Source organism: Ips typographus, linkage group LG4 (assembly GCF_016097725.1).
Source record: "Ips typographus isolate SLU linkage group LG4, UJ_Ityp_2.0, whole genome shotgun sequence".
NCBI classification, from domain to species: Eukaryota; Metazoa; Arthropoda; class Insecta; order Coleoptera; family Curculionidae; genus Ips; species Ips typographus.
In genome coordinates this window covers 1,640,053-1,657,535 of record NC_138425.1, presented here as the reverse complement: position 1 = coordinate 1,657,535, position 17,483 = coordinate 1,640,053, and the positions used below count along the sequence as shown (strand labels likewise).

Genomic DNA, 17,483 nt, shown 5'->3' with positions numbered 1-17,483 from the left:
GAGCAAAACGTCAAAATTATTTTTCAATGTCAGGCGTTGTCTACTCTCTATTGTTTTTGTGTCATATATTTATATATTTTACCTTTAGAGACAAAAAAATATTACTAATAAGTAATATTGCTGTTTCTTGCGAACACTTGGTGAATCATACACGTATTAATCAACACAAGTGATATTAGTTAATAGATAAACAAGTGACTCAAAGCTAAACTATTCCTGCAAGATAAGATCATATGTAAGTCAATTTAGTTTGCTTATTTTAACTAAAAATTCCTGATTATTTTTAACTTCCTGAATCAACAATCATTGACTGAAATGGTTTTTGAATTTCCAGTACACTAAAAACAACGAAAAATGTCTAAAAAACCAGCCTTACAACCTGCCCTCCATAAGGTGATTATGGTGGGCAGTGGGGGTGTTGGTAAATCAGCACTCACATTGCAATTCATGTACGACGAGTTTGTCGAAGATTACGAACCGACCAAGGCTGACTCCTACAGGAAAAAAATCCTTCTTGATGGAGAGGAGGTTCAAATTGACATTCTTGATACTGCTGGTCAGGAGGACTATGCTGCCATTAGAGATAATTATTTCCGAAGTGGAGAAGGTTTTCTCTGTATTTTCTCCATTACAGAAGATGAAAGTTTTCAGGCCACTCAGGAGTTCAGGTAAATGCATCAAACCTAACCTTTTGCAGTTCATAAAGTAATTATTGTACAGGGAGCAAATATTACGGGTGAAAAATGATGATAATATACCATTCTTGCTGGTGGGCAACAAGTGTGATCTGGTGGAAAAGAGGAAGGTTTCATTTCAAGAAGCTCAGGATAGAGCAGATAAATGGGGGGTGCCTTATGTGGAAACCTCTGCCAAAACTAGAGAACATGTTGATAAGGTAAATTCCACTTGTAATACCTCTCATCCAGTGTTAAACCAATAAATGTATTAGGTATTTTATGACCTGATGAGAGAGATCAGGACAAGGAAAAAGGAGGAAATCAAAACTAATAATGGTAGAGGCAAGGACAAGAACAAGAAAAGGAAACTGAAATGTGTGATTCTGTAAGCTGTTGGTTGAAGATTTGCTTAAAATAATTTTATACTGGGAAATGTCTACATTACATATAAGTAAGATTATTATAAAGGCAAATGAATTAATAATAAGTTTCAATGTACAAATTTAATTTCAATTTGAGGATGCAAAACAGGCTTAAGAGATTACTATACTGTGTTTCAGAATTTGAGATATGTGGGATTAATGCTTGTCACATCTAATTTTACTTTCTTATTTATAACCTGGAAAAATCACATTCTGATTAATTTTATTACCCAGATTAAGGTAGAGTTTATGCAAAGCATTTTTTTACTGAGTTTGAACAAGATTTACTTACATTGGACATGAAGTTGCATTTATTTTATTTAATGTAAGCTTAGTTTAATAATAATATTTATTGCATAGCTGTCTAAAGTGTACTCTACATGCTAATTGTAAGTACACTGCTGTTTAATGACATTTAGCATGTAGGGATAAATAAGGGATTTTACAGCTGACCTTTCTCAAATGTATACAGTGTGTAAGGAAAGAATGTTAATAATAATGTGTAGATTTAGATTTAATTTAATCAGTTTTTGCTATGTCTCGGATATTACAATTTTTTTCATGTGATAATTGCTTTTCAATCATTTATTTTAACTCAACATGAAAACACTCATTTAGGAGGTAAACCCATTTGTTCCCTTATCCAAAATTGAGGCATTTTTTTACCCTTCCAATACCTGGGAATAACAACTTCATGCAGTTTCTGCAACTTGCCAGCCACATACTCATCAGCTGAGAAAGCATCTGCTTCTTTACATTGCTGGATTAGTATGGCTCTAAACGCCTTTTCTTTCTTCATTTCCCTCTTTTGTCTCCTCTAAAACTCTCACAAATTGAAGCTATAGTAGCTAATAAGTGATCTAAAACCCACCTTGGCATATACAAACTTCATTCTTTTTCTCAGTTTCTTCAGTTTGTGCTTCTTCATTTTCTTTCTACGGATCACGATCATTCGTACGGCTTCTTTTGGCGATTCCGCATGTTCTGTAGTTGGGGCAATAATTTCATTTGTGCCACAACTGGGTGGGTCTGTAAGTGGTGGTATCCACACCAGGCCATTGGGGAGTTCTACTCTAGTGTTGGATGTGAATGGGGTGGGGTTTATTATTTTGTCGTTTTGCTGGTAAATCCAGTGGTTTAGTGTGGGAACGCATTGGATTGTTGGTAACAACTGGGATTGGGAGGTCAGTAGTCTTTTGATCACTGGTGCTGATACTGAAAATGTAAAATAATTAGTTTAACCGTTTGGTGTTACCCTAAATTTTCAAATGTACTTTTTAAGGTAGTTACACTAAATATTCTATTTAAAATCATTTTATAATGATTTCTTTTTTAAAACTCTTCATTTGCAAATTTGAGGTTAGGTTAGTCCTAAAAAAAAAGAAAAATTGTTACAGCTACAAGATTACGTAAGCATGTATTCGTTATCTCACTCTAGCTTCAATTCACGTTAACATAATATGAAATAGACATATAACTAACAAGTCTACATTTGACGAATTTGACATTTTGAAACCAACAAAAGAGGAGCAATAATTGGCATAACAACCACATAACCTCAAAACTTAAAAAAAACCGGCTTTTCCAACTACTGAAAGTAAAAATTTAAATTTACTTGACTGTATAATAATGTAGAAAAGTAAGTACCTTACTAATAATAGTATAATTATAAACTTAATCTACCACGTTATTAATTATTGGGGATTTTAGATGAAAAGCTGAAACATTTTACCCATCATGCTAATTCACTTATAAACATAATGACGGAACTCTCTCCAGAAAAACTGTTGTACAAAGCAAAATCGTTCCAATTAAACGCTGAACAAAAGCAGGAGTTTCTAAAATGTTTGCGTTCCGTGACTCAGGAAATTACAGCCAACTATCCTAAGGAGGATAGAAAGGATGTGCATGTATTAGTTAAAACTGCCAGTGATATTTGTTGTGCCAAAGAGCTTTGTATGCTGTACAAAGAACATGCATGTTTTGAGGACCATGATTTTTTAGTTAATATTTTTAACAGCAAAGTGAAGGGAGATTTAAAAAAAGTATGGGATGTTTTGTGTGGGTAAGTGTGTTTTTGCTTGCAAGTTTACAATCTGATGTTCCCTACTGTTAACAGATTTTTGGTGGTATCCCATTATCATGCCCAATTTTTGTTATTTGACCCTACCACTTATGTTCATGTAAAGTTCACAGAAACAACCACAAATTTATCAAATTTCAACAACACATTTGTGTTTATAAGGAAGCATGTTTTGATCAGTGAAACTACCACAGATGAGAGATATCAACCTTTAGAATATATTTTGGTGGATGCAGAAGATGTTCAGGTGGTGTTTACTAATATAGCATCAAAGAAACAAATTTTCTATGACAAAAACTCTACTTGTAACCCAGGATTTCAATATGTTTACTTAATTTCTATTAACAAAATATCAGGTGTAAGTTATTTTCCAGTTTAATAACATGCTGCTACATTGTGAAATTTTAGGTTTTATTTGGTCATAAGGGCAAATCTGAATGTTATATTGAGGCTTGGGTTTGCGCGCCCTCATCCAAAAATATGTTTCTGGCATTTGTTGTTATACCTGAAGAGTTGTTGATAGTTACTAGATTTTTAAAAATTGCTACAGTGTACCAGATTCATTCTCAAAGACCATGGTAATAATTCGAATTTAAGGCAAAAGTTGTCTTTAAACTAGACACTTTTAGGTCAAACGCAGATATGTGTTCTTACCCTGAACTTCAAAGACTACGCACCGCTAAAGTAGTTTTGGTAATCGATACTAATTCGGTATTTTGTGAAACTACTCTGAACCCGCATATGCCTCAAAATGTTGCCGCATTGGCGGGCTGTCAACAATTAAAAGAAGTGATTTCCAACACCCCTGACTATGGTACAATTTCCTTCGAATTGACGCTTTACAAAAAAACATTAAAGCCCAAGGCTTTTGCGCCGTATTTTCCGGCCAGACACCAACTTATGCCCTACTTTGGAGACTTGGGTCAGTATATCATTTTCAGTAAAAATTGTTTTAATTTTATGGTTTCCCCAAACTTTAGGCTATACGGAACAAACACTAGTTTTTAAGCAAGATAAACAATTCGTCGATTTATATTTAGCTAATCGGGAGAATCACGGGGTCGAATTGGGATTGATCCCTAATGTTGTGGTACGAGTCAATCATGTGCAGGTTCTCAAACAACGATACGTTAAAAGTACCATATTTACCAGTTTTAATGTTGTCAAGTTCTGTCCTCCAATCAAGATTACTAGTTCCATGTTGTAAGTAACTAAGTGTTCATTCACTCATTGACTGAAATTTGTGGTGATAATAGCCACATTTATCCCAAGTTGGGTCTGGGTTGGTTGGAACAGTATCCTTTATCCATGTTGGGCAATTTTGAAAATGTGCCTTTAGGAAGTGTGGTTGGTGGACAAGTATATTTTCACGCCATCTTTGATTTGTCCTTCTGTGTTGCTACACAAGAGGACGGAAAAGATCCAGACGTTAAAGTTCACATGATGTAATTATTTTTAGTTTAAATAGCTCTTAATCAGAGTTTAAATAAATATGTGTTTTTAGTATTGAAGTGGAGGATGGATTTAATAAAAAAATCACTGTCGAGTTGAATTGTCTGGATTTTCTACTGGATCTGTTGGGTTGGACCAGTCCCCTTTGCAGGAAAGCTTTTATGGCAGAAATTTCACAGTTTCAAGACTGTACGGTTAATTTCTTAAAAGTGAGCGAAAAGGACGCGTTTCTGGTAAGATTTACACTAAATCCCCTATTATGCACTAGCTTGTTTTGATTCAGTTAAGGAAAAGCTGCAAATTGATGGATAAAGTAGTTTGGCTAGTGCGCAACCACATCAATTTCCGTTTACCTCTAATGCTGCATCTGCTCTGTCTGAGACAGTCTGACAAAAACTACGCCAAGCCCTATCAAGTGCTTTGCTGTCGAGTCATCACCAAGTTGTCACGTCATCCAGAAATGAAAATGTCCGACATTTTGTTTCCAAAGTATAGATCACTTTGTTATGACTGTTAATCACCAATCCATAGCCAATTAAAAAATTAGTTGACATTCATTATGTCATTTTTCTGAAAAGTGCTTCCTAAGGAAAATACAGTCCTTCAAATTTCTGTTTAAAAAATCATTTTTTTTCAGACTTGAACCCCAAAATGTTACTGAACTAATGAAAAGTGACATCAGAAACTTAAAATTTGCATTTGAAGTAAGTTTTCATAATTTGAAGACAAATTTCAATATTTTAGTCTTGAAAATAGTCTTAGATGCAGGACATTAACATTAGATTCATGAAAATTTTCTTGAAAACGAACTTTTCGTGCTTTTTACTTTGCTTTTAATTTTTCTTGAATTCTGGACTATTTTTAGTGCTTCAAAACTGCTTTCAGCTTGGAAAATCGAGTTTCAAGACTATCTTCACCAAGTTATTGACATAGCAAACTTAAAAAACAATTTTTACATTCTTCATAAACTTAAAATAGCATTCCAAGCTTTGTCACTATTAAATCGACTTTTAGACACCTCAGTGCTAAAAATTCGGGTATTTCTTAATAAACTAGACTGTTTTTAGTGTTTTAAGGCTGTTTTCAGTGCCTCAAATCGAGTTTCAAGACTATCTTTACAAAGTTTTTGACTTATCAGGCCTAAAAGCCAGTGTGTCCACTGACCATAGTCTTGAAAATGTTATTTCAAGCTTCTTCACTATTAAATTGACTTTTACACTCATAGGTGCAATAAATTGTAGCATCTCTAAGAAATTCAGACTGTTTTTAGTGCTTTTTAAGACTGAAAAATCGAGTTTAAGACTATTTCCAAAAGTCAAGTTTCTTCAGTAATAAAAGTAAAAAATGTTGGTACCAAATGCTACAATAATAGTCTTGAGAACTAATTTTTAGAAATAAAATAGTCGGAAAATTTAATTTACTTCTAGACTTGTTGTCCAGTCCAGAAAATTGAGTTGTACACCAATTAAAGTTTGAAAATATACTTTGGGACTCTCTTTAGTCCTAGTAAAGTCAGTTCTAGCATTAAAAGTCAACTTTTATATTATTTTTAGTAGTAAAAAATGAGTGTTATGCACAATACAATTTTTGTCTTGATTTCCGGACTTTTTTTACTTCTTGAATGCCAGTTTCAGACACTCAACCAGGATGGCAGTCTGAGAAAGCGAATCATAAGACCATTCCTAGTAGTAAAAAAGTTTTTACACTATTCAGTACAAATTTGGACTTTCACAAGTCTTGGATGTTCAGTTTTAAAATATAAAACGATTTTTTAAATTGAAATTTGGAGGACTGTATCTTCCTTAGGAAACGTTTTTCAGAAAAATGACATAATGCAAGTCAACTTATTTTTTGATTAGCTATCAAATGGTGAATTATTGACACTTAAAACTGGACCACCCTGTATATTAATTTCGGTAAGTGCATTTTGTTATGAATTTCACATCTGGGAATCCAAAAGTGGTGTATACAAAAACACTCTACTGTGATTAAAAAACAAAATATATTAAGCACTATAATGTCAAAATATATCTCTGCTTACTTTAGAAGCTAATTAAAATACAATCTTAAATAATTCAATAAAACCAGAACCACAAACATATAAAGCATAAAAAGGTCACAATTTACACTGACATAGTCAGTCCGATAGGGCTTTGTTAAGATTTTCAGCCAGTTTATTGATGAATTCAAACGTTTCCAAATAGTCGGATCGTTGCACTTTGCTCATACCTTTAATGCAAATTGCCAAATCTTTGGTCATTGAACCGGCTTCGATAGTGTCCACGCACACTTTTTCCAAAGTGTTGGCAAACTTTTCCAGTTCCTTATTGTTGTCCAGCTTGGCTCGGTGTAACAAACCTCGCGTCCATGCAAAAATCGAAGCGATCGGATTGGTGGACGTTTCTTTGCCTTGTTGGTACATTCTGTAGTGGCGCGTGACTGTTCCGTGGGCGGCCTCCGCTTCCACTGTCTTGCCATCAGGACAAATCAGAACCGAGGTCATCAATCCCAGTGAACCGTAACCTTGAGCCACTGAATCACTCTTAAATAATTTCAGTTTAAATGGGCGACTGTTTAAAATCCAGTTTCATATACCTGGACGTCACCGTCGTAGTTTTTACACGCCCAAACGAAACCACCTTCGGATTTCATGGCGTACGCCACCATGTCATCGATCAGTCTGTGTTCATACCAGATTCCTTTAGCTTCATATTTGGGTTTGTACTCACGATCGTAGATGTCCTACGCATGTAAATAGAAAACTACTAGTCATTTGAAAAAAATCTGTCTTACCTGAAAAATATCCTTAAAACGTCCATCATATTTTTTTAGAATAGTGTTTTTCGTACTTAAGTACAACGGTAAAGCTCTATCCAAAGCAAAATTAAAGGAAGAGTAAGCAAACGCCGTTATAGACTCATCAGTATTGAACATAGCTGCCAGAATTTTTTTAATCAGAACCTGAAGGGGATTATGGATTAACTAATTATTACCAAGGGCCACTCCTGCTCCTTTATAATCATAAACCACATGGGAGATTTTTTCTCCATTGCTTCCCACCCAGGTCAATTCCAATTTGCCCGCCCCTGGTACCACAAAATCGGTAGCTTTGTATTGGTCACCATGCGCATGTCTCCCAATTACAATAGGTTTTTCCCAACCAGACACCAAACGGGGGATATTTTTGCATGTAATGGCTTCTCTAAATACTGTTCCTCCTATATGCAACCCCCACAAGTAGATCAAATAAGTTTACATTATTATTACCCTACCCAATATATTTCTAATTGTTCCATTAGGGGATTTCCACATTTGTTTCAACTTGAATTCCTCCACACGCTTTTCGTCTGGAGTAATAGTCGCACATTTAATACCAACATTGTACTTTAAGACAGCCTGTGCACAATCTATTGTAACCTAAAGAATTAATTACACAGTTTGGCAAACTAAACAGCATTAAGGGACAGAAAGTAGTGTAGCAGTAAGAGTAACCTTTTTGCCCCATTTAGAACTTAATTTTGTTCTTAAAGATAAAACTAACAGCATTCTTCAAATGCATTTAAACAGGTCAAACAACATTAAAGGAACTAATGATAGGAAAAATAGATTTTTGAATCCTGCAACCATTTTTGACTTAAAACACAAATAATATGTTTATTACTGGTCTGAACATTTACAACCACAAATATCAGATAATGATTTATTAAGACAAACTGCAGGGCTTTTATAAAATAAATAGTTGACTGGTATTTTTTAATGAAGTGGGTCAACAGCTTTATCAAAGGTTACATAAATGATGGAAAAAAACCTTTTTACTCATGTTGACGGTGTTTTTATCAACAATGCAGTAATTTACAAGGTCCGCGGGTCACATATTTGGTGCAACTTACTTGATCATTGGTTTTGTCCCTATTTTCAATGCCCAAATCGAAAACCTTGAGGTCTATGTCCAAATAGGGTAGAATTAGTTTCTCTTTGATTGCGTCCCAAATAATTCGGGTCATTTCATCCCCTAGGATGTCTACAACGGTGCCGGCCTGAATTTTAACCATTTTAGTGGTACTCTACTGACCCACAAAATAGACTGAACTAAAAACTGAAACAAACTGGTTAAATAGATTTAACTTGATTTCAAAGCCGCAACTAACCTGTTTTCTTTACAAACCACCACTCGATATTTTCGAGTACTTATCACTTTATCGCCCCCTGATACTCTACACTCATCAAATTAACAATTTAAATTGTTTACTTTGTAGGCAGTTTTTAATTACTAAACTTTGCCCCCTTCTCAACGTCAAATTTGACGTTTTTAAGATTGGCCATTATTATCTGTCTTCCTTTAGAACGAAGGTAAAAGAAGGAGATAACTATTTCTTATAAAGCACGTGACCTTAGAGTTCTAACCAATCAAAACTGATTGTCAAATATCATAAATGGGGGCGGAGGAAGAAAAACATAACCTCATTTCATGGCCCCTAGAATTGAAAATCAATAATGTCCTCTATTTTTAAGCTGCAACAGTGGTTTTCCTAATTTTAGGTAGATGATTAACACACATCACAACAAATAAAATGAAATGGAACTCCATCAGCGCGCTGTACATTGCGACCGTCCTATTATCGGGGGTCCTTGGGGACTTAGGTAACCCTTACCAAATTCTGGGGGTACATCCCAAGGCGAGCCAACAAGAGGTCAGGCAGGCTTATAAACAGCTAGCCAGAGAATGGTAAGTCACAAGCATTCTTAAGTTTTAATTTAAACATGATTCTTTGCAGGCACCCAGACAAATCAAAACTGCCTCAAGCAGAGGAGAGGTTTGTGGAAATCAGTAAGGCTTATGAGCTGCTGTCGGACCCTGAACGTCGCATTTTGTACGACAGAAAAGGCATTACCGAAGATGACGTGCATAGACGCACTGAACGTTCAGCTTATTTCAATTCATTTGACGATTTATTCAGTCAACATGGGTCTCATTTCAACTTCCAAGAGGACGATATAACATTTTTCCATAAATTATCCATAACTGCCAAGTAAGTGACATTTTCTTGATTTGGGGACACTTAAAACAAGTTGCTGGTTGCATTTCAGTCATTACTACAACATAGTGTTACCCAGAAGTGAGACTACCCCATATTTAATGTTTTTCTATACAGATTGGTGTTTTTCTTGTATAATGTCGGCACCGCATTGCCGCAAACTGAAAGACAATATAGAACCTTTGGGTATTAATTTTGTTACTGTACATTCAGCTAAAGAACCTGAGTTGAGTTCACGTTACGGTGTGAGTTCAGTGCCTTTCTTAATGTTTGTCATTGACGGGCGCACATTTGCTTATAAAGGAAAAAACATTTTAAATGTAGCTAAGATCGTAGGTCAGTTAATGTTATGAGTAAAAAAAATATAATGTAACAGTGTTTTTTACAGAGTTTATTAAAAGTAAATTTCCTTATAAGTTGGTGTCCAGTGTGGGGGAAGATAATTTAGATGAGTTTCTTAATGGCTGGACTGATAATAGAGTGAGAGGGTTGATATTGTCTCCTAAAACTGGGGTTAGGCTACGATATTTGACTACGGCATTCCGTTTTCGTCACAGAGTTGCTTTCGGGTGAGTCTGATGGTTTACAGGGTGTTTGAAAATAATAGTGTGATTATTGGACATATATTTATGATTGTTTCAGTTCAGGTTATTTATTATTAGGATAGACAGAAAAGAGATCACATTAGGTTTCTTGATATACTCTGTTTAGTTACTTCTGACTGTTACCTCACACACAGAAGCTTCTAAATGTGTCTTAAATCTTCCCAGAGTTGTTTTAAATTGTCAGAGTCTTCTAGGACCATTTTGAATGTGCCAGAGACCTATAAATTCTAGTGAGAACCTTTTAAAGAGTGCCAGAGCCTTCTACAAGTGTCTTAAACCTTGCAATATCTGTTTAAATTTGCCAGAGTTGTTGTTGGTATAAAGTGTGTCCCTAAAGTTGTGCATACATTTTATTAAAAATTTGATTTCTGGGAAAACGCTGGGACACGTCAGTATTTATTTTTTATTGCGATTTTTTTGATAATAAATTCATGAATACCGGGTGACCCAAAAACAAGTTACGACTGTCATATTTATTTTTTCAAATGGAAACTTCTATTTTTTATTTTATTTTTGGATTCTGCATCAAATTCCAAGTGTAACCTAACCTAACCTAACTTAATAATAAGAAAATAATAAATGCTGTTGATTGTGTCAAAAGTCACTGAACAGACTATAGAAGCTTGAGTGACTAGAAGTAAAAAACAATTTTGATAATAATACTGAATTTCAATAGTCACAAAGTTTCAACACCCTGTATATAAATAAAAATAAATTCTATTTTACGTGGGTTTGTATTATGCATAGAGTGGCAGAAACGGACTATATCCATGACAGGTTTATGGCACCCAGAGACATGGACAGTGTATTACTATTTAATGAAAACGTGTCCACGCCTGTGGCTAGTATTTCTATGAAAGACATACCGACCACCACGCTACACAATATCATTTCTTCGAACCAATTCTTGGCCCTTCCTAGACTATCATCGCAGGTACTGTTACGTCACAGGTGACATTAGTTGGGTGTAACTGTAATGCATTACAGAGTGTGCTGGAAGAGCTTTGTCCGTGCGCGTGGAACAAACCAAAAATAAAAATTTGCGTCGCTTTAGTGACCGAAGATTCTGCAGACCACGATCCTCACAGATTGGCATTTAGACAATACGCGGAGAAATTTCCTTTCGGCACTGAAAGGGTGCGATTTACTTACATTTATCACCAAAGACAGTCGTTGTTTATTAACGCTCTTCGAAAAGGTACGGCCACTAATCTTAGTTGGAAGTTTTGGTTGATTTTGGCATCTTCAGGAGGAGACTACGTGGAACCCATGTTGAGAGTTGTGGTGTTCTGGAGACTGGACACTTCGCGCGTCAAATACGAGTGGGCACCTGTCAAGTGGGAAATTGAGGGTCAACTTAATAACAGCCACGAAAAATTGGCCGCTACCATTACCAGACTATTGAAATCGACGGAAAGTTTCGCCTACGAAGCGTACGTTACTGTAAGTTTGTATACTAAAGTCTTAACAATTCTTTTTTTCTGCACCGTGTATTAACAGCCTTTTTTAATGGACGATAATGAATCCAAAATCGTTCATTAATGCGTCCCATAAGCTTGGTTCACATGAATCCGGAATGCGGACAGCGGAAAATCGTTCAGCCAATCAGCGTTCTGTCCGTCTATCCGGACCGGATTGCATATTTTGATATTTTCCGCGCGTAAACGTCGTAATCGTGACATTCACGACAGGGACAGAAAACAAAACAGAAACAGCAAAGCAAATATGTCCGTGGAGATGAACGAAAACGATTTTAACACTATGCTAATTGATTTTGTCCAAAGTTACCCAATTTTGTGGGATTCTAAGCACCCTGAACACAAGGATAATAATGCCTTGAAGAAGGCTTGGCTTCAGATTGCCAATCGAATAAAAACAATAGGTATTCGGTACAGTCAGAGAGAAAAGCGCTGCCAAAGTTTGAACTGTCAGAAACCCAGTTTGAAAAGACAGTCAGCGACAAAATCGTCTGTTAAACTCACTTGGGGTGAGAAAATGACAGTTTTAAGCACATTTTTGGAATCCTCATTAAGTTTCCTATCTACTAACCTAAAAAAACACTAAAAAATCGAGTATAGTCAGTTAGAAAAACAGTATCAAAGTTTGAACTGCCAGAAACACAGTTTGAAAGGACAGTCAAGGACAAAATCGCCTGTAAAACCCATTTGTGGTGTGAAAATGACAGTTTTAAGCACATTTTTGGAATCCTTATTAAATTTCCTATCCAATAGCCTAAAAAAATATCATTAAATTCGGTACAGTCAGTGAGAAAAGTGCTGTCAAAGTTTGAAAACACAGTCAGCGACAAAATCGTCTGTTAAACTCACTTGGAGTGAGAAAATTACAGTTTTAAGCACATTTTTGGAATCCTCATTAAGTTTCCTATCTACTAACCTAAAAAAACACAAAAAAATCGAGTATAGTCAGTTATAAAAACAGTATCAAAGTTTGAACTGCCAGAAACACAGTTTGAAAGGACAGCCAAGGACAAAATCGCCTGTAAAACCCACTTGGAGTGGGAAAATGACAGTTTTAAGCACATTTTTGGAATCCTTATTAAATTTCCTATCCAATAGTTTAAAAAAAACACTAAAAAATCGAGTATAGTCAGTTAGAAAAACAGTGTCAAAATTTGAACTGCTAGAAACACAGTTTGAAAAGACAGTAAAGGACAAAATCGCCTGTTAAACTCACTTGGAGTGAGAAAATTACAGTTTTAAGCACATTTTTGGAATCCTCATTAAGTTTCCTATCTACTAACCTAAAAAAACACTAAAAAATCGAGTATAGTCAGTTAGAAAAACAGTATCAAAGTTTGAACTGCCAGAAACACAGTTTGAAAGGACAGTCAAGGACAAAATCGCCTGTAAAACCCATTTGTGGTGTGAAAATGACAGTTTTAAGCACATTTTTGGAATCTTTATTAAATTTCCTATCCAATAGTCTAAAAAAACACTAAAAAATCGAGTATAGTCAGTTAGAAAAACAGTGTCAAAATTTGAACTGCTAGAAACACAGTTTGAAAGGACAGTAAAGGACAAAATCGCCTGTAAAACCCACTTGTAGTGTGAAAATGACAGTTTTAAGCACATTTTTGGAATCCTTATTAAATTTCCTATCCAATAGCCTAAAAAAATATCATTAAATTCGGTACAGTCAGGGAGAAAAGTGCTGTCAAAGTTTGAAAACACAGTCAGCGACAAAATCGTCTGTTAAACTCACTTGGAGTGAGAAAATTACAGTTTTAAGCACATTTTTGGAATCCTCATTAAGTTTCCTATCTACTAACCTAAAAAAACACTAAAAAATCGAGTATAGTCAGTTAGAAAAACAGTATCAAAGTTTGAACTGCCAGAAACACAGTTTGAAAGGACAGCCAAGGACAAAATCGCCTGTAAAACCCACTTGGAGTGGGAAAATGACAGTTTTAAGCACATTTTTGGAATCCTTATTAAATTTCCTATCCACTAACCTAAAAAAACACTACCAAATTGAGTACAGTCAGAGAGAAAAACAGTGTCAAAGTTTGAACTAACAGAAACACAGTTTGAAAGGACAGTCAAGGACAAAATCGCCTGTAAAACCCACTTGTAGTGTGAAAATGACAGTTTTAAGCACATTTTTGGAATCCTTATTAAATTTCCTATCCAATAGCCTAAAAAAATATCACTAAATTCGGTACAGTCAGGGAGAAAAGTGCTGCCAAAGTTTGAAAACACAGTCAGCGACAAAATCGTCTGTTAAACTCACTTGGAGTGAGAAAATGACAGTTTTAAGCACATTTTTGGAATCCTCATTAAATTTCCTATTCACTAACTTAAAAAAATACTACCAAATTGAGTACAGTCAGAGAGAAAAACAGTGTCAAAGTTTGAACTAACAGAAACACAGTTTGAAAGGACAGTCAATTGTCAAGGGTGCCTGTGATTTCGGTTTGCCGTGTCGCCTATACAACTGACAATTAGTTTTTTTTCAAATTATATTAATAATTTCAATTTTATTAAATCATTTCGATTATTAATTTTTCATTCGTTAAATTAATGGACATTTTAGGATTTACTTGACGAGCATGCCGTGAGTTTGGTTAAAAAAATCATCACCCGAGTTTATCAGTATTTCGAGTCAATTCACGACAGTTTGGGAAGACAGGAAGCCCTAGCGGCCCTAACCGTAGCCGGGACATTTCTAATGGTGTTTTTCATCGGTTATCTAATGATTAATTTTGCGTAAGTTTCACCTTTATTACCGCCCATTTGAGCGGCAACAAAAAATTCAAATTGCAGCGAAAAAGAAGAGGAGAAAATCAACGAAATGAAGGCGAAACGAGCTTCGAACAATAATAACAACTCGACGGTGGGCTACAATCCCGAATTGAAACTATACGAGATGAGATCCGAAAAGTATAACGGTTTGGTTAGGTTACTCAAACCTGGATGTCGCACTATTCTGCTTATTTTGGATATGCAGTCCAGACAACAGCTGATTCCACCGTATCATCGTGCAGTTTGGCCCTATCGCAAGTAAGTTATTGATTTATGGTGAGTTTATATTCATTTAAGATTTATCATTTATGATTTTTAAGTGCGTTTATACTCATTTAAGAAGTAAAGAAACACATGTAAGATGTAACCAATTAGAGAACGTTTCAAACACACGTGATTACCATAGTTGACATTTGATAGCTTTGAACACATGCGCAATACGATTTTCACGTAAGAATCCTTACTTCTTAAATCTTAATTAAAATATAAACGAGAGCGCCATATCTTATGGGTTAACCTCTTGATGATGTTACATCTTAAATGAATACAAACCCACCATTACTTAAAATGTTCACTGCATAACCAACTTGTTGTAGAAACAAAACGTTGCATTTTGCTTATATGTACATCGAACGAGGACTGACGTGGTACAAAGAACTACTGCAACTGTCCCTTTTCAAAGAAAGAGAGCTCAATATTAATCCGCGCAATTGCGTTGGTACTGTACTCTCGTTGAACGGACACCGGAAGTACTTTTGCGTGTTTCACGCCAAGCACACTGAGAGTCGATCCAAAGTGTCCAATCGACAGGTGAAGTCGGACGCGTCAAAACCAAACGAAAAGGACTGCGAAAGTGGCGCTTTCATTGGCTTCAATTCGGAGGAATCCGACTCGGGATCGGACGAGGTGTTGCTTCAGGGCAATTTGCTTGACGGGCTGCCCAATTGGCTGGATAGGCTGTTTGAGGGCACCACCCAACGGTATCATATCAACTATTGGCCGGAGTTTCCGATTAAGTAGGCGAGACTCGGTTAGGTCACGCCTTTGTTTTATTTGATCGAGATACCAAAGTAATTTATTATTGTACTGCATTTGTTTTAAAATTGTTGTGCAGCTCAATCCTTGGATATCCACAATATAATTTTGCTTTGTAATCAGAAAATGCTATTAAACAGTATTAAGTTGCAACTATCTATTCGACTGTAGTTTTCCAGTCCTTGTTGATGATTTCGGTGCAATCTTTTTGAATCAACAATCTAAACTATAAGTAGGATCAGAAACCATAAACGTTCTTAACAATACCAATGATTAATTAGGTAGGGAATGCGCTTTAGAATTTATAATACCTTTTGATGTAATATATGCGACTTATTATTAAAAATTATGTGTAGGTAAAGCTAAAATTGAAAAACGCTTTTCTCTTTATATTATAGAAGCTTGTGTATACAAGTTTTGGCCCAAATTTTGCTCACAGTTTTTTGAGGGCTCAAAATAATGTAGGCCCTTAAAGAAGCAAAGCTATTATTGGTAATATTCAAAGCATTAATCGTCAATATATCAACCACTTAAAATGTTTTACTCTACCACAAGCTTTACTGTTGTTATTAGGTCTGCAAAGGCCTGATTGGTTTCCATCTCAGAAACAGTAAATGTCAAGTTTCATTGGTTGAATGCTCACGTGACTATGACATTTTCTGACTTGTTGCCAGTTCTCTGATGGAGATTCTGCGAACAGACCTGTTTATTCGAATTTAAGCTTTCTAAACAAGCACCTAACTTTCTTTTCCGTTAAGTCCACATGTGCAGCATTTGCATAAATCACTTTTTTTGACATTTCCACAAATGCTGCACACGTAGATTTAGCATCAAAGTTATAAACAAAAGTTTTCCACTGCGAACCAACACTGGAAGTTGACCGATGTTAGTTTAAATTATTTATTTTTAATTTAAGGAGGACGTTTTCGTATCTGTTGTGTTTTAAATAAATTCGTCCCGTTGATGGAAAGTGTTTTTTTTTTCAAGCGGTCTAAAATAAGTCTATTGTGTACCTGTACTGCCGGCGTAGAAAGGCTATTTCATATCCTAGGAGGTAAAAAAATAATGTCCAGAACTTGATCCAGGCTAAAAGCGTTGCGTAGAAAAAAGCAGAAAAATTAATTCAACACTTACTTTGCTTTGATTGGCTTGGCTCTGCAATACAATCCTTTCATGTTCTTATTCTGAAATACAGTTTTCCTGAAGGTGTCAGGGCCAAATTTGTGATGTGAAATTCAAAATCAGCATAAACAAACGGACTGACACAAAAAAACAAAAACTGATTGACACAACACGGCTAATACGAAGCTATTTCCAAAGTTGTCTAACAGAGGGCGTATCATGGCTGTCTATCGTCATCTGTCGTTTACGGTTACGCGCTCCGAATTTACACGGAATGCGGTTCTTGAAAATAGGCTTTCAAAAATGTTATCGGCCATTTGCACTGGTTTTCTGACTTCAAATCTCCGTTGTTCTATGAGAATGATATTTTTCCAGTAACCGTTATATATGTATATTTACCAGTCCGAATTAATCGGTTAACCTGGCTAGGAAACGATACACATCCTACGTTTACCTTATTACGCTTTCACTGTGTCATCTGTCAAAAATCGTGATGTCCATGGCACACTAATTCAAAATAATTAAAATAAAACCTAACCCTACTAATTGCGTTGTTGTATTGTCAAATAAAGTTTCAGTGAAGCCGTAAAGCGACCTAAATCGCCGAAATGAGTGATAGTGATAAAATAAGTTGTACATCACCTGCTTTAGCAGCAATAGCGTCAAATACGCTAAATAATTTGATCCCTGGCAGGTCCCGCGTGCCGCTTGAAAAAAAAATAGTAGGTATACGTTACACGGACGTAGAAAGAGATTATTGTGCTTCTCAATCGCCTCTTTCTACGCCTA

At 35.6% G+C, this 17,483-nt stretch overlaps 5 protein-coding genes and 1 long non-coding RNA gene across 8 annotated transcripts; 3 read left to right on the top strand and 3 right to left on the bottom strand.

The window, feature by feature from the left end:
• The first annotated feature begins 30 nt into the window (after nt 1-30).
• Rala (Ras-like protein A) lies at nt 31-1,669 on the top strand. Its single transcript, XM_081979377.1, has 4 exons — nt 31-235; nt 335-668; nt 721-895; nt 950-1,669. The coding sequence occupies exons 2-4, from the start codon at nt 355-357 to the stop codon at nt 1,064-1,066; spliced, it is 606 nt and encodes a 201-aa protein (XP_081835503.1). The 5' UTR covers nt 31-235; nt 335-354; the 3' UTR covers nt 1,067-1,669.
• LOC145728835 (uncharacterized) lies at nt 1,601-2,476 on the bottom strand. Its single transcript, XM_081979378.1, has 3 exons — nt 2,374-2,476; nt 1,971-2,314; nt 1,601-1,916 (listed from the first exon to the last, which is right to left on the bottom strand). Exons 1-3 carry the CDS (start codon nt 2,411-2,413, stop codon nt 1,710-1,712), a joined length of 591 nt encoding a protein of 196 aa, XP_081835504.1. The 5' UTR covers nt 2,414-2,476; the 3' UTR covers nt 1,601-1,709.
• Nucleotides 2,477-2,579: 103 nt separating this feature from the next.
• LOC145728818 (uncharacterized) lies at nt 2,580-5,191 on the top strand. Its single transcript, XM_081979353.1, has 9 exons — nt 2,580-2,738; nt 2,810-3,164; nt 3,219-3,540; nt 3,591-3,760; nt 3,812-4,104; nt 4,163-4,385; nt 4,439-4,627; nt 4,687-4,867; nt 4,918-5,191. Exons 2-9 carry the CDS (start codon nt 2,860-2,862, stop codon nt 5,149-5,151), a joined length of 1,917 nt encoding a protein of 638 aa, XP_081835479.1. The 5' UTR covers nt 2,580-2,738; nt 2,810-2,859; the 3' UTR covers nt 5,152-5,191.
• Nucleotides 5,192-6,617: 1,426 nt separating this feature from the next.
• Nucleotides 6,618-8,924, bottom strand: Idh (isocitrate dehydrogenase [NADP] cytoplasmic). Of its 2 annotated transcripts, none has more exons than XM_081979364.1 (7): nt 8,783-8,924; nt 8,525-8,723; nt 7,907-8,051; nt 7,628-7,852; nt 7,428-7,570; nt 7,230-7,376; nt 6,618-7,176 (listed from the first exon to the last, which is right to left on the bottom strand). In XM_081979364.1, the coding sequence occupies exons 2-7, from the start codon at nt 8,684-8,686 to the stop codon at nt 6,772-6,774; spliced, it is 1,227 nt and encodes a 408-aa protein (XP_081835490.1). In that variant the 5' UTR covers nt 8,687-8,723; nt 8,783-8,924; the 3' UTR covers nt 6,618-6,771. The 2 variants fall into 2 exon arrangements, with proteins under 2 accessions (XP_081835490.1, XP_081835489.1); XM_081979363.1 differs by having other exon boundaries at nt 8,525-8,730; nt 8,783-8,922.
• Nucleotides 8,925-9,061: 137 nt separating this feature from the next.
• Nucleotides 9,062-16,536, top strand: l(3)80Fg (dnaJ homolog subfamily C member 16 l(3)80Fg). Of its 2 annotated transcripts, XM_081979348.1 has the most exons (10): nt 9,064-9,360; nt 9,410-9,664; nt 9,723-10,006; nt 10,059-10,239; nt 11,023-11,209; nt 11,263-11,473; nt 11,525-11,718; nt 14,329-14,501; nt 14,559-14,795; nt 15,134-16,536. In XM_081979348.1, exons 1-10 carry the CDS (start codon nt 9,206-9,208, stop codon nt 15,555-15,557), a joined length of 2,301 nt encoding a protein of 766 aa, XP_081835474.1. In that variant the 5' UTR covers nt 9,064-9,205; the 3' UTR covers nt 15,558-16,536. The 2 variants fall into 2 exon arrangements, with proteins under 2 accessions (XP_081835473.1, XP_081835474.1); XM_081979347.1 differs by having other exon boundaries at nt 9,062-9,360; nt 11,263-11,718.
• LOC145728842 (uncharacterized) lies at nt 16,221-16,968 on the bottom strand. The gene is made up of 2 exons (XR_014178177.1): nt 16,707-16,968; nt 16,221-16,658 (listed from the first exon to the last, which is right to left on the bottom strand). It is a non-coding gene; the product is annotated as an uncharacterized LOC145728842 (long non-coding RNA).
• Between the last annotated feature and the right edge of the window lie 515 nt (nt 16,969-17,483).

Bases quoted from the DNA above. Each gene is read 5' to 3' on its own strand.
- LOC145728818 (XM_081979353.1), top strand. From the start codon at position 2,860: ATGACGGAACTCTCTCCAGAAAAACTGTTGTACAAAGCAAAATCGTTC. The intron at 4,105-4,162 runs GTCAGTATATCA...CCCAAACTTTAG, and splicing joins GCCCTACTTTGGAGACTTGG to GCTATACGGAACAAACACTA. The intron at 4,386-4,438 runs GTAAGTAACTAA...TGGTGATAATAG, and splicing joins AAGATTACTAGTTCCATGTT to CCACATTTATCCCAAGTTGG.
- Rala (XM_081979377.1), top strand. From the start codon at position 355: ATGTCTAAAAAACCAGCCTTACAACCTGCCCTCCATAAGGTGATTATG. The intron at 669-720 runs GTAAATGCATCA...ATTATTGTACAG, and splicing joins CAGGCCACTCAGGAGTTCAG to GGAGCAAATATTACGGGTGA. The intron at 896-949 runs GTAAATTCCACT...TAAATGTATTAG, and splicing joins CTAGAGAACATGTTGATAAG to GTATTTTATGACCTGATGAG.
- LOC145728835 (XM_081979378.1), bottom strand. From the start codon at position 2,413: ATGATTTTAAATAGAATATTTAGTGTAACTACCTTAAAAA. The intron at 2,315-2,373 runs GTACATTTGAAA...TTACATTTTCAG, and splicing joins TAGTGTAACTACCTTAAAAA to TATCAGCACCAGTGATCAAA. The intron at 1,917-1,970 runs GTGGGTTTTAGA...TGAGAGTTTTAG, and splicing joins TGAAGTTTGTATATGCCAAG to AGGAGACAAAAGAGGGAAAT.
- Idh (XM_081979364.1), bottom strand. From the start codon at position 8,686: ATGGTTAAAATTCAGGCCGGCACCGTTGTAGACATCCTAGGGGATGAA. The intron at 7,853-7,906 runs GTAGGGTAATAA...GGTTGCATATAG, and splicing joins AACAATTAGAAATATATTGG to GAGGAACAGTATTTAGAGAA. The intron at 7,177-7,229 runs GTATATGAAACT...AAATTATTTAAG, and splicing joins ACTACGACGGTGACGTCCAG to AGTGATTCAGTGGCTCAAGG.